Genomic DNA, 15,618 nt, shown 5'->3' with positions numbered 1-15,618 from the left:
GTCTACCCGTTCTGGGACACGACCGATCCAAAGCCGGGTCAAGGACCATGTTAAAGTACCCCCCCCCCATTATTAGCCTGCGAGAGTCCAGGTCCGGGATCTTCCCCAGCACTCTTTTAATGAAGTCCACGTCATCCCAGTTCGGGGCATATATATCCACCAGCACCACTCTTCTCCCCTCCAGTCTGCCCCGCACCATCAGGTATCTGCCCCCCCTATCTGCGGCTATGCCCTCCGCCTCAAATTGCACCCGCTTGTTGATCATGATTGCCACCCCTCTGGACTTCGAGTCCAAGTCCGAGTGGAAGACCTGGCTAATCCAGCCCTTCTTTAGCCTGGTCTGGTCACACACTTTCAGATGCGTCTCCTGCAACATAATTACGTCCGCCCTCAGAGCCCGCAAGTGTGCGAACACCTGCGCCCTCTTAACCGGCCCATTCAGTCCCCTGATGCTCCAGGTGATCAGCCTGGTCGGGGGGGCACAAACCCCCCCCCACGCCACGCTGGTCAGCCATAGCCTTTCGCGGGCCGGCCCCTGGCCCGTGCGTCGCACCATTCCTGGCCCGTCTCTTGGCTGCCTCCACCCTCGACCTCCTTTCCAGTGCCTATTTCAAGTCCCTCCTACGTCAGCAGAACAACCTCCCCCCCCCACCTCCCCCCAACAACATCCCCCGATACCCCCACCCCTGCCATCCACTGGCTGTGATCCCCCCCCCCCCCCACCTGACTCCCTTGACTAGCCAATCTGCTAGCCTGGTGACTCATCACTCCGGCGCCCTCCTGTCTCATTCCCATTGTTTCCCCGTCCTCCTCCCCACTCCCCGGCGCCCCATCTCCCTCTCCAACCCTCTGGAGAAAACTCACTGGCCCAGGAAGGCATGGACATCAACAAAACAAAAAACCCCCAACCCACGTCCTTGGCCCCCTTTCGTTACCACGCCGACTCGTGTCCTCCGCGAGCCGCACAAAAAGTAGAAATTCGCCCGAAAAGGAAAAAACAGAAGAAAAGAGGAAAAAGAGAAAAAAAACAAAAAACACACCAGTGTTCATGAACAAAGGAAAGAGTCCCAAATGTTCCGTTTGTCGCCTTGACCCAGCAAACCGTTGAACAGCAGTCCAGGCCCATTCGACGTACCTTCATACGGTAGTCCTCGGGCCCTAATATGCGCCCGTGGGGCCTCTTTTCGGGACCAGCCCCTGATCCCTCGCAAAGTCCATCGCTACTTCAGGCTCGGAGAAGTAGTGGTGTTGACCCTGGTGCGTGAACCATAGACGAGCCGGGAACAGCAGACCAAACTTCATGAATAGCACCTCCTAGGGCAGCACGGTGGCCTAGTGGTTAGCATAACCGCCTCACGGCGCTGAGGTCCCAGGTTCGATCCCGGCTCTGGGTCACTGTCCGTGTGGAGTTTGCACATTCTCCCCGTGTCTGCGTGGGTTTCGCCCCCGCAACCCAAAAATGTGCAGAGTAGGTGGATTGGCCACGCTAAATTGCCCCTTAATAGAAAAAATAATTGGGTAATCTAAATTTATAAAAAAAAAAAAAAAAATGAATAGCACCTCCTTGACTTGCTTAAAGGCTGCTCGCCGCCGAGCCACCTCCTGGCTTAGGTCCTGGTAAATTCGGAGGACACTGTTGTTCCACGCGCTGCTCCTGGCGCTCTTTGCCCACCGCAGCACCCGCTCCTTGTCCACGAACCTGTGGAACCTAATCACCATCGGGGGGGGGGGTCACGGAAAGGCTTCGGCCCCCATCAGCTGCATCAATAGGTCTGCTACAAACGCTGCGGCATCAGCTCCCTCAGCCCCCTCCGGGAGGCCGACCATCCTCAGGTTGTTCCTGCGGGCTCTATTCTCCAGTTCCTCCACTCTGTCTAGCCTGCTCCTCCACCGCCTCTCCCAGCTCCTTAATTCCTCCACTCTGTCTAGCCTGCTCCTCCACCGCCTCTCCCAGCTCCTTAATTTTAACATCTTGCGCATCCAGCCTCTGGTTCAGCTGATCCACTGCCTTCTGGAGTGGGTCCAAGCTGTCCCGCTTCAGCGCTTCAAAACTGGATTTCATTACCTGGAGCATATTATCCAGCGCCTGATGGATTGCTGAGTCGGGGGTACGTGTGTCCGCCATCTTAGATTCCAGGCAAGTTTCTTCAGCTCCTTGTGTTTGGCCCTTTTTCTCTCTCTTCTTCTGCCTCCTTGATTCCCGCTGTTCCATGTGCCGCAGCCCGCTCCTCAGCACTTTCACTGCCGCCTTCCTTCAGTTCCGTGGTCCCGCTATCGCGGGGAATCAGCCCCTAAACGCCCGCCGGAGTGAGAGCCCGCCGAATGTGCGGCTCACTCGGACATCACCGCCACCGGAAGTCCTCCATAGAACCTCTCCCTTTAAATATATACTACTTTAAGGCAGGAAATAATGTCACCCTCCTTTCAGAATTTCCTTTTGTATACTTTACATGCTTTTAGGGTACAGGGGAAACAAGAGAGCGAGGGGATTAAAAGAAAGAGGCAGCTAATTTTCATTTGTACTCATGCGCAAAAATGCTGACTATCCACAAACACATTATCTAATGTTATTTGGAAAAATAACCTGTTCCGATAAGGTAAATAATTAATTTGAATTCAGCAATGGGCACCTTTCAATAAAATTGAGGAAATATCCCCTTTCATGTGCCCACCAGATTTAGATGAGACTAGCTTCAGTTATAAACAAAACTGGAAATAAGCATCAAATAAATGTAGAGCCAAAATCACAAATTTTATCCGTACGGTGGCACAGTGGTTAGCATTTACTGCCGCACAGCGCCAGAGAACCAGGCTCAATTCAAACCTGTGTGGAGTTTGCACTTTCTCCACGTGTCTGTATGGGATTCCTCCAGGTGCCCTGGTTTCCTCCCACAGATGTGGTTAGTTGGATTGGGGGCTAGATTGTCCCCACGTCCAAAGGTTGGGTGGACTTATGGGGTTACATGGATGGAACTGGGGAGGAGGCCTAGTTAGTGCTCTTTCAAAAGGTCGGTGCAGACTCAATGGGCCGAATGGCCTCCTTCTGCACTGTAGGGATTCTATGAGGGGCAATTTAGCATGACCAACCAACCTCCTCTTCACATCTTTTTGAGTTGTGGGGGTGAGACCCAGGCCAACACAGGAAGCATGTGCAAACTCCACACGGACAGTGACCCGGGGACAGGATTGAACCCGGATCCTCAGTGCCGTAAGGCAGCAATGCTAATCACTGTGCCATCCTGTCGCCCCCAGGGAACTCTATGCAAATTCTCTAAAGTAATCGGGGTGCTTTATAATATTTGTTCCACTTTTGTTTGTGGATCTTTTTTCTCTCCAATGCAAGTGACCGAATATTGTAAATTAACTTTTGTGGGGTATCAGCATCTCTAGCAGGGACAGCATTTCTTACCAATCTCCAACTGCCCCTAAGAAGGTTACTGTGAGCCACTTTGTTGAACTGCTGTAGGCCAGCTGGTGCAGGTATACTTAGTGCTGTTCGGAAGAAATTACCAGGGCAGCAAGGTGGCGCACTGGTTAGCACGGCTGCCTCACAACACGGAGGACCCGGATTGATCTCGGCCCCGGGTCACTGTCCACGTGGGGTTTGCACATTCTCCCAGTGTATGCGTGGGTCTCATCCCCATAATCCAAAGTATGCAGGGTAGGTGGATTGGGCCATATCTTTTCATTAAAACAGTAAAAAAAATAATACATATACACACGGCCAAGCGGTACAAATACTAATTTTGTGTTGGAGAAACAGGGTACTCTCCCCTCTGTACCAACGTACGGGGAGCGGGTTTAGGATACTCTGATTATTAAAACAGTAAACACCTTTGTGCAAGGCCAAACGGTACAAACACTAATTTTGCGTTGCAGAAACATTGTCCCGTAATTGGAAAAAACATTTAAAAAGGAAGGAATTTCCAACATTTTACCCAAAGTTAGTGAAGGAACAGTGTGAGAATTCCAAGTCACAATGGAGAGGAATCTGCAGGCGGTGTTGTCCATGCATCTGTTGCCCTTTACAAATCCACAACTTCTACTGGCGACAAGTAAAGTCCTGTCGAAGAAACCTTGGAAGGTCACTGCAATACATCTTAAACACCGCTTGCTACGGAGTGTTGGTGATGGAGGAAGTGGATGTTTAAGTGGGGGATGGAGGTAATGGATAGGGTACTAATTAAGCTGGCTGCCTTGTCTTGTATAGTGTTGAAGTTCTTGAGTGTTGTTGGAGCCACAATAATCTAGGAAATTGGAGAGTATTCCATCACACTCCTGATTTGTGCCTCAAAGACGGTGAATACGTTTTCAGAGTTAGGTATCGAATAATTTGCTGCAGAATTCCCAGCTCTGGTCTGCCATTGTAACCAAAGTATTTTTATAGTTAGCTATCATCAGCAAATATGCAACAAGGTTTTTAACCAGAGCTGCTTCCATCTTTTTAAACAGTTGCGCAGCTTTGCTAGTTTTCTAGCCTGATATGAATGACTTCCTAATACCTAATCTTAACTCCATTGGTACTTCAGATGGGAGGGAACAAACTCTCTCATGGTTGTTGTCAGCACTATTAATAGTCGGATCTGCCATGACAGATCGTATGGATTTTTCCCTGAACATTTAGGAAGGTCAACAGCCGGAATGATAAAGTTGCTGGTAAATATGACTTTAATGGAATATATAAAGTTTTCCAAAGATGAAATGCTGCATGAAATACACTGTAATTATCAGAATGAATCGAATTGCAACCACAATTCCTTCAAACTAAGCTGCCTCTGTCAGCCTCAACATCCCTGCACTCAACTGATTTAACTTTTTTTTTTAGATTTAGAGTACCAATTCATTTTTTCCAATTAAGGGGCAATTTAGCACGGCCAGTCCACCTACCTTGCCTTGGGGTGTGTGGGGGGGGGGGGGGGGGGGGGGGGGGGGGGGGGGGGGGGGGTGAAACCCACGCGAACACAGGGAGAATGTGCAAACTGCACACGGACAGTGACCCAGAGCTGGGATCGAACCTGGGACCTCGGTGCCGTGAGGCAGCAGTGCTAACCACTGTGCCACCATGCCGCCCTTCAACTGAGGTAACTTACTGCCAATAATAGTAATTGATCATAAGCTGTTTACATTTGATGACTGCCCTCCACATTTTTATGAGTGCATTCATTTTGGAGAACTTTATTATAGCTTTGGTTTTGAGCCATTTCAGCAGGAAACATGCTGGTTAGTACAGGACGGTTTCGTGAGCAATAGAAGTTTCATTGCTAAACATTGGTTGAACAAATTGTGCGCACATATGCTGTGTAGAGAACATAACTTCTTCCTGGCAGTTATGTCTTGTAATGGAATCCTGCCCCACCTTTTTGGTCAAAGGATTTCTCAATTTATTTCCTTCAGTTCTTGATCATTATCCTCGACTGTGTATAGAGATATTATGGATAGTTTTGCACTGGTTCCAATCCAGCTTTATTCTGGAAGTATTACTGAACAGTTTAGCTTTCCTTTAGCTCCATGTTAGCTTCCATTCTAGTTTTTAATAAATAATTTACCATAAGTAGAAAACATTTTGAAAGCATTTCTGTAATAATGTTGAAATCCAAAATTCTACATTTTCTACCATTTTGAATTCATGCAATTTAAAACATAGAACATACAGTGCAGAAGGCAGCCATTCGGCCCATCGAGTCTGCACCTACCCACTTAAGCCCTCACTTCCACCCTATCCCCGTTACCCAATAACCCCTCCTAACTTTTTGATCACTAAAGCTCATTAAACAGTTAATTTAAAGCAAAAGAATTGCATGTCTACATTCTCCCCGATTATATTTTGGATCAATTTTGACAATTTTTACATAAATGTTTCTGAAACTCCAAAACTTTCACCCGCTCGAACTGTCCATCCACCCCCCAGCCCATCTAGTAGCAATGCTTGCCGACAAATGCCTCCCTCTCATCAAATTTTACTGAGGTTGGAAAATGTAAACAAATAGGAACAGGATTTGAACTGGTTATATTTAATCACTTCATTTTCACGTCCAACTTAAAATTCTGAAATTGACTGTATTAGGTATTTGCAGCCAAAATGTTTTTGCAAAATTACAATGTTTCAATACCAGCAGAAATAGGACCTTCAGCGTTCCCTGTATCAAAAAGAATTATCACTTGGGCCAAGTACTGAAAGTAGTCAGTATAGTCACGAAATGGAAAAGGAATTGAATGCAAGTGCAAAAATGTTGCCATGCAGACTTATGAAAATACTATGGAGGTTTTACAGTGACATACACCGACATGAAAAGTCGACAGCAATACTTGTAGCTGATACAATTATGTACGGAAGTTGAAAAAAAATCAATTAAACAATGAAGCAGATGACAAAGCAACAAGAATTCAACAAGTAGTCGTGTGTTTTTTTTAAACTGACCAGCAGACTGTGAAAATAAAATGAATGGGTCATTACACAATGAAAGGGAAATACAAACCTTGAACCTGCACTGCAGTCCCCCATCTCATTAGCAGTCTTTTCACAGCCATATTCGCCAACGCACACCTCTGAACAAGTTACTCAGCAAGTCAGTCAGTTCTTTTTTCACTAGATTCAATTTGCCTTTTATATCTCCAAGATAGCCATTTCCTGTCTGATTTACTTTTGCATTCCTGGTTGTTAATTGCTATAGCATCAAACTCAACTGTAAGAAGCTTTAAGCAGCACAAACTCGAAACATTAACTCAGCTTTCTACCCTTCGGATGCTGCTAGACCAGAGTTTTTCCAGCATTCTCAGTTCTGCTTTCAGATCCCATTATATACACCATTTGCTTATTTACCCCAAGAGAACTTCTTTTTTTTAAACCACCTCCCTCAAACAAGATTTATGGTGGGAGGATGGGCTTGGGTCACAGAGAATGAGGCAGGGGGAAGGGGCAGAAAGTGGCTGGGAGTGTAGGGGTGGTAGAGAGCAAAAGAGAGTGTGCGAGTATGCGCGTGAGAGAGCGAGCGCAAGCGTGCGCGTGAGAGAGAGCAAGAGCACACAAGAGAGAGATGTTCCTTCAGCTACCTCAGTCTCATGTTCTGAATTGCCCCTCATAAATTACTCCACCTGCCTCCATTTCTTAAAACCTCTACTACACAAATGAGATTTGAGAAGGGGCCTGAACAAGAGTCAATAGGAAAACCAGCAAGCTCAGATTTAAAGTAATTCACAAAAGAAGCATAGTAATTCAAGAAAAAACCTTTTCATGCATCAAGTGGTTAGGGTGTGGACTGCTCTACTTGAGACTGTGGTGGAAGCAGCTTCAATTTTCAAATGGGAATAAAACTATTTGAAAAGAACATGCAGTTACAGGTGGGAAAAAGTTACTAGGTGAGCCAGTCATTCAGAGCTGGTGCAGACTCAATAGGCCAAATTGCCTCCTTCTGCCCCGTACCAATCTGTGATCTGAAGTTCTGAGAGTGGTTGGGATCAGGAATGCATAGCCTCAGTGTGTGATGGAGGCAGGCTCAATCAAGACATTTAATGAGAAGAAAAAAGCAAATTAATGCGGATGCTGGAATCTGAAACCAAAGGCAAAAATGCTGGAAAATCTCAGCAGGTCTGGCAGCATCTGCAGGGAGAAAAAAGCGCATGTTGTGGAATGAGAAATTGGATTTTCTGACAAGGAAGAATGTAGGGCTCAGAGCGCAGCACAGAGATAAAGGGCTGCATGGCCTCATTCCATGCTGTTACCACTCTGAATCTGTGAAATGCAAGCATGGAACCACATGGCAAAGATGTAAAATGATTTAACTTAATGTTAAAATTAGGAATTTATACAACTCAGGGGGAAATTGCAGAGTTGCTGCTGCAGACTAACAACTCTGTGAAAATCCCTAACTTCCACCCTTGTGGAGAGTTTTCAGAAAACAGCATTCTTTTGAAAAAGACTTCAGTTCTAATATTTTTGTTTACATACACATGATATGTATTGCCTTAGTATATAGCTGGTAACAAACCTTTTAACATGAAAGGTCAGTTCTTGTCCAGCAAATGAACCAACAAGAGACTTTCAACATTAAATGAAAACAGAACAGGAATTCAGCAAAGAAGTAGAGACATTATAGTCAACTCTCCTCTGAAATCTAACATGTCATTTTTGGAAGGATCTGTATCCAAAGCTCTAATTTCAATGGCACAAAATCAGAGCCCAAAGGTTCACTTCCACCATGCCCTTCAACAATGAGCTCCCCATCTCAGTTGTAGCGTTATATATTTTTAAAGAAATTTAGAGTACCCAATTTTGTTTTCCAATTAAGGGGCAATTTAGTGTGGCCAATTCACCTATCCTGCACATCTTTTCCGGTTGTGGGAGTGAGACACAATAAGAATGTGCAAACTCCACACATAGTGACCCAGGGTCGGGATCGAACCCAGGTCCTCGGCGCAGTGTCGTCCACCGTTGTAGCATTATAAAGTATGAGCCGAAGGGTGATACGCCCAGACCACCACACTTTCAAACAACCAGTTAATAATAAAAAACGTTATTAGTTTCACAAGTAGGCTTACATTAACACTGCAATTAAGTTAGTGTTAAAATTCCCAGAGTCGCCACACTACAGCACCTGTTCAGGTACACGGAGGGAGAATTCGAAATTTCCAAACCAGACTGTCCAATTCACCTAACAAGCTGTAAGTGGCATCAGTGGATGTCTGAAATTCGGTTGCCCAACTTCAGCTAGTCAATGCATAGTTTGGAAGGCTGATGAGAAAGCAGTGTTCCCTCAAAATTTGATGAAGATAAAATCAGGATTATCAATCTCATCCGCAGTCATCCCAGTGGTTTTCAATGAGTGCAAAAAGCGAATGTAAAAATTGCCTGAGTAGTGACAGACATACACAAAGAGTAAAGGACAATCAATGCAAAAAGAGAGCAAGGTATTTGCCTCAAAAGGGATTTATACTTGGGATATTGGAGGTAGCAAATTAAAATGGTCACTTTGTGGCAAATATTTAATGGAGATTGCTGAAAGATGTGCTAAAATAGGAACTAGAATAGGATAATTCAAAATGCAGGCCTGATCATCAATAAGACGGCACAGGAGAAGGCAGTTGAGGTTAGAAATGTTGCCAGAGGATTTCTGGTGACAGGGATCTGTTCAGCAGTCGCAGGAAAGGTGGCTCTCTTCTGGCAAACTTGGAAATAGAAACTTTGAGCCCAAAAACTAGCCACTATGCCAAGCAAACCCAACTCCCCCCCTCCCCCCCCACAACCACCATCACCGTTGTCCAAAACCATCACAGACACGGAGATGTGCAGTCAAAGACGACACAAGGACAATAAAATCAGCAAAAGCCAGGAAAGAAGGGTTGAAGCAGTGGACATGTGAAGCGACCCAAATTGCCAACACGAACACTGGCTTACCAATAAGCCAATGGATGGAATTTCTAACACTGGCGCTCCTCAGGCATAGACGTTATAAAGGAGAGAGATTATGGCGACAGTGAAATCAGTGGTCGCAGATGTCTTGGCCCTCTTCAGTGAGGCGATGGAAAGGACGGAACAGTGATTGGAGACGCAGGAAGCAATGGTGCAGTAGCTCGAGAAGGAAGCTACCAGCCAAAACCAACAGATTGCCTCACTGGAAGAGGAGGTGGCAACGGTGGTAGCAGCACAGGGAACATTCAGGGGAAGGTGGAAAACCAAGAGAACCAGTCAAACTGCCAGAGCCTCCAAAGCATGGGTCTACCAGAGGGCACCAAGGGCAGAAACCCCACAGAATACGTGGTGCAAATGGTGGGTAAGCTGGTCGGGGGCAAAAGCTTCCCAAGGCTCCCAGATGTGGACAGGGCCCACAGGTCACTCTGGCAGAGGACAAAAACAGGAGAATCACCGTGTGCCATCATCGCCAAGCTCAGGTTCCAAGATAAGGAGAACATCCTGAACTGGGAAAGACGCGCAGTCTTGCAAATGGGAACGACATACAATCCGCTTGTACCAAGGCATTGGGGCAGACCTAGCCAAGCGTCAGGCCGAATTCAATGGAACCAAAGCAGCCTTGTTTAAAAGCAAGAAACAGTTTGGGATGCTGTACCAATTCAATCAGTGGGTGACCTATCAAAACTGGGAACATTATTTTACCACACAGAGTGAAGCGGAGGAGTTGATCCACAAGAACAGGCTGGAACAGCAACAACAAGGGACACAAAAGGGCAACTGCACAGAATGGGAAAGGAGGGTAGGGGTGGGGGAGACAACGGGCAAGGAATGGATAGATGGCTACCAAGTGGGGAGACGCCACATTAGAGAGCAGGTTAGCACGGGGAAGCAAGAAGAGATTGCAGGCCGCGGCGCAGCTCCCGAAAGGGAGTTCGTTGCAACAGGGTCGCACATGGCAACGACAGGAACAAAGGCATTGTAGATGGCCATCTTGGACGGCCCCAAACAAAGGGAAACCCTTGAGTGCAGGGACGTGTTCACAAGATTACTATGGTTGACCCTACAGGAGGGGGCGGTGTCAGCCCCCCCCCCCCCCCCCCCCCTCAGATCAGATAGTCACCTGGAACGTATGGGGACTTAACTGCCCAGTAAAAAAATACAGAGTTTTTGCCCATCTGAAAAGCCTGAGGGCCGACGTAACCTTCCTCCAACGAACGGGAAGGAGGACCGACTGAGGCTAAGGAAGAGCTTGATGGACAGATGTTCTCAGTGTGCTATGCAACGAGGACTTGAGATTGGCCATACTATTCAATAAGAGGTTGGCATTCACAACGACATAGACGGTTATGGACCCTGGGTTTTGTCATGGTTAATGGTGTCCTGGAAGGGTTATCAGTTTCTATGGATGCTTGTAAATGTGTACTCTACTAACTGTGATGATGCAGGCTTCATGAAGAAAACCATGGCAGAAATCCCTGGCAAAAATTAGAAAGAAGGTTCTACACTGGCTGTTACCGCAGAAAGTGTGTGGGGATGAGTCAAGGAACCAGGAGCTGAATGGGTCGGAATGGCGGAGAGTTCCTGCATGCACTGGCCACGACTACATTCCCATTCCCCCAGCCAGATACTCAAAAAACCCAGTGGTAGTAGCCACACTGTGAACGTGGAACCAACTGCGACATCACTTCAGTCCAGAATGTCCATCATGGCCCCCAGCTGCAAAAACCACAAATTTATACCCGCGATAATGAACGCCTCCTTTAAGAGTTGGAGACAGGACGAAGGGACACTGACGATAGGAGACATGCAAGTAAAAGGCAAAGAAGTGACCATAGGGTTGCATCCTACATGCATAATATCTACTGCTGGTTTTCTAATTTTTGATGCACATGTTGGTTTTTGTCTTACTCAGTGACTGTTGGTGTAAAACGTGAGAAATGATGCGAGACAGGGCCAGTGAAAAGTTGCAAGAGATAAAGTTGAAATCTATGACCTATTGACAAATTGACCGCAATGGCCTTTTCTGATCCTGTGCAGCTCCTTTTTGACCCTGTGCAGCTCTTTCTTGCAAAGGAAATTCAAGTACACTGAGACTTGTATAGATCATCGTAAGTAGCCAGAGTTTGTTTGACTAAGCTAACGCTAGATGATGAGGTATTGTTCCATTTAGTTTTAAGCTGCAACAGATAATCGGAGTAAAGTATGTATTTTAAATCTAACTCTGCACGATAATTTCAATTTTTGTTTGTATACCACTGCAGAAATGAAGAACACATGTTCACTACCCAGTTTGGGAGGGGGTGGTGGAATTCTTTCTCAGTGTAGAAAAACTTAATTGGTCGGCTATCTGCTTTGCTAAATGCAGAGCTTATTTCTCCTTCAGACTTTTCACTGTCTTCACTTCATTTGTAGTTCATTTTCTTGATTGGATAGATCAGGGGTGGGCAAACTTTTCCGTGCAAGGGCCACATTCAGAAATTCACAATTTTAAAGGGCCGCATAGTATATTAAGTAAAATAATTACTTCACCCGGTTATGATTCTGGGCGCCTCATATAGAACATAGAACAGTACAGCACAGAACAGGCCCTTCGGCCCTCGATGTTGTGCCGAGCAATGATCACCCTACTCAAGTCAACGTATCCACCCTATACCAGTAAGTAACCCAACAGCCCCCCCCCCCCCATTAACTTTAAAAAAAGATATTTTTTTTAAAAATTTAAAAAAAAAATTTTTTTTTTTTAATGACTTGATGGGCCGCATAAAGACCTTTGGCGGGCCGCATGCGGCCCGCGGGCCGTAGTTTGCCCACCCCTGGGATAGATGGATCCTTAGATCACTCCCTGGGCCCACTGAGATCAAAAATTTCTCAACATCACAATGTTGCGGGTAATAAAAACAGAACATGCTGGAAAAAGATCTAGCAGCAGTTGTGAGCAAGAATCATAATTAATATTTTGGGTCGATGACTTATCATAAAACTGACACGAACGTATTTGACTGGCCAGAAATTTAATGAAGTGTGCACTATTTGGGATCTGTGCAGTCCGACGAAAATCCTTCATACGTTCTTTACGTTTGAAACGGTATGTTGAAGAGAAACTGAGGAGCAAATTCGGCAAAGTTGGTACAATATGACTTGACAAATAATTCAAACACACGTATTATGCTGTGGAACCCATGCACTGTAAGTAAATACTCTGTCTGCAAGTCAGACACAAGTTTTTTTCCTGGGACCCATATTTGGCAACTGGCCGACTGGACCATGTCATGTTTGCTTATCTTTAATGTGATCACTACACAGTAGTGAGGAGCTCACTACAGAACTAACACTAGCACTGCTCTGAACTGCCGTGGACTCTCCGAAGCACCTCTCTCCAAAAACTTCTAATGTGACATCCTGGCCAGTAAGTACTACAGGTATTTGTTTATTTGTGCGGTTGGCCATCTCTTTTTTGTAACAAAACAAATCATCTTCACAGCCCTCTTGCCTTGCTTGCTGGCAACTAGAAAGTGGAAGAAGCTCGCCTCATAATTTGGCGCCAAAAACACATACATACAGGGTGCTTGGCACCAAGTGTACGGCAGGGCGTGTACTGCTACTGCTTATGGTCGGAAGACTGCATACAGCCTCATTTTTTTTCACATTTGAAAGGCTGCAACGACAGCCATTCTCAACAAAAATGGCAGTAGTTGCTGTTGGACGCTTCGCCCATCATTGGGACCACCACCCACAGGTCACGGCCCATACTTCAACAAATCCTTCTCTCGCACACCAACATGACTTTAATGATTATGCACCCAGTTCCTTAGAATTGATAAAAACTGAGAGTCTATTACTATTAAAGGTAAATAGTAATAGTTAAATCTAAATACTACTTATAATGGTCAATGTCACTAAACAGCAAGCTAGACAGAATGCTGATCAATTTTACTTGCACAGCTTAGAAATAGAGAGCTCTACAGCTACACTTTCAAACACTATCCAAGGTTTATAATTTTAGAGATGTAGCACAAGCCCTTTGCATACAAAAAGGTAATGTTGAATAACGAGTCAGCAAAGTATCTTCCTACATAACAATGTATGTATTAAGTGCATGAAAAGCATCCTTTTTTTGTGTAGAATGTTTCTTTCACACATTTCTGACTCTTCCTTAAATTACATTCAATGTTGGCCACTTCGCAGAGAAACTATCAGAGGGTAAACTGTGATAGATGGAGATGTGGGAGATGGGGAAGGGGGAAGGGGGAAGCAATATATATATATATATATATATATATATATATATATATATATATATATATATATATAAAAAGAAAGACAAGAAAGAAATAACTGATAAAAGACAGCTGAAATGAAGTGCGATGAAAACAAAAGGGCCGAGGTGGGGTACAGCTAATCATCTGAAGTTGTTGAATTTGATTTGAGACCAGAAGGCTGTAGCATGCCTAACCAAAAGATGAGATGTTGTTCCTTCAGTTTGCGTTGAGCTTCAATGGAACATTGCAGCAGGCCAAGGACAGACATGTGGGCATGGGAGCAGGGTCTTGTTTTAAAATGGCAAGCAACGGGAAGGTCAGGGTCCTGAGTGCGCACAGAACCGAAGGTGCTCAGCAAAGCCATCACCCAGTCTGCATTTGAGCAGCGAACGCAATAGACCAAATTGAAATAGGTGCAAGTGCTCAAACTGGGGGGGTACATTTCCCCCCCATCTTATCCCCCGTTTCATCACCTTTTCTCTCCTTTGCTTCCCCCTTCCCCCACATCTACATCTGTCACACTTTACCCTCTGATGTTAGTTTCTCTGCTGTTTGGCCGTTCACATCTTTTGTTCTCTCTGGGGACTGCCATTAGCACTCTTTACCTTGGTTTCTGTGGCTATGACTCATCTTTCATTCTCTCACTTCACAGTATAAATATTTCCCACTTTCTAGGTCTTTTAGCTCTGACAAAGGGTCACCTGGACTCAAAATTTTAGTTCTTTTCTCTCCCTATAGATGCCGCCAGACCTGCTGAGATTTTCCAGCATTCTCTCTTTGGTTACAAACACGCTGGACAGGATTCTCCGCCGGCAGGATTTTCTGTTTCACCGGCGCCCAGAGGTTTCCCGGCAGGGTGGGGCTGTTCCACAATGGGGAACCCCATTGAGCAGCCGGCGTAATGGAGAGCCCCGCCGGCGGGTCGAGGCAGAAATGTGGCGCGGCGGGGCGGAGAATCCAGCCGCCTTTGTCCAGCATTTATCTAACTATAGGTCTCTTCCAGGAACACAAACATTAAATTAAACCTACTTTATTTCTAATGTTTACCAATACAAATCCCTTAAACGACCTTTGTTTTCAGAATACTATCAAAAGCTAACTCATCCTTACAAAAGCAATGACCCAGCCTGTAGCCCTTACTAGCTAGCCCCACTCAACAACTCATAGTTACATATCACCTTTTAAAATATCTCAAGGTGCTTCACAGGACCATTATAAAACAGAGTATAGATCAGATTACCAAAAGTCTCGGTTTAGGGAGCATCTTGAAGGGGTTAAGTGAGGTAGACAAGACTAGCCAGATCATCAACATGGGTACCACTTGAGAACACCACCCTCCACGTACCATGTATGCGGTACATACTTGTGCGACTCAGCCAATGCTGTCTACCTCTTATGCTACAGGAAAGGATGTCCCGAGGCACGGTACATTGGTGAGACCATGCAGACACTGCGACAACGGATGATCGGGCATCGTGTGGCAATCGGCAGGCAAGAATGCTCCCTTCCAGTTGGGGAACATTTCAGCAGTCAGGTGCATTCAGCCTAGGGGCAGCGCGGTGGCACAGTGGTTAGCATTGCTGCATACGGCGCTGAGGACACAGGTTCGAATCCCGGCCCTGGGTCTCTGCCTGTGTGGAGTTTGCACGTTCTCCCCGTGTTTGCATGGGTTTCACCCAAAGATGTGCAGGTTAGGTGGATTTGCCACGCTAAATTGCCCCTTAATTGGAAAAAATAATTGGGTACTCTAAATTTATTTTTAAAAAAGGGCATTCAGCCTCAGATCTTTGGGTCAGCATTCTCCAAGGCAGTCTTCAGTACGCGCGACAACACAGAATCGCCGAGCAGAAACTTATAGCCAAATTCCGCACGCATGATTACGGCCTCAACCTTGGATTCATGTTGCATTACATTTCTCCATCCCCCCCCCCCCCCCCCCCCCCCCCCCCCCCC

At 45.9% G+C, this 15,618-nt stretch overlaps 1 protein-coding gene across 6 annotated transcripts in view; it reads right to left on the bottom strand.

Moving 5' to 3' along the window:
* The window catches only part of usp6nl (USP6 N-terminal like), a 277,494-nt gene that overhangs the window by 182,568 nt on the left and 79,308 nt on the right, over positions 1 to 15,618 (bottom strand). Inside the window, exon 1 of one of the 6 annotated variants that reach the window (XM_038811845.1) lies at positions 6,477 to 6,637. The exons of the other annotated variants lie outside the window; for them this stretch is intronic. Within the exon in view, the coding sequence (XP_038667773.1) occupies positions 6,477 to 6,528 (52 nt within the window). The 5' untranslated portion in view covers positions 6,529 to 6,637. Of the gene's footprint in view, positions 1 to 6,476; positions 6,638 to 15,618 lie in introns of those variants that run through there. 6 annotated transcript variants of the gene reach the window in all.

This window comes from Scyliorhinus canicula, chromosome 11, assembly GCF_902713615.1.
Source record: "Scyliorhinus canicula chromosome 11, sScyCan1.1, whole genome shotgun sequence".
In the NCBI taxonomy this organism is placed as follows: Eukaryota; Metazoa; Chordata; class Chondrichthyes; order Carcharhiniformes; family Scyliorhinidae; genus Scyliorhinus; species Scyliorhinus canicula.
Note: the sequence above shows the minus strand (reverse complement) of the source record. Positions and strands in the feature narration are given on the sequence as shown.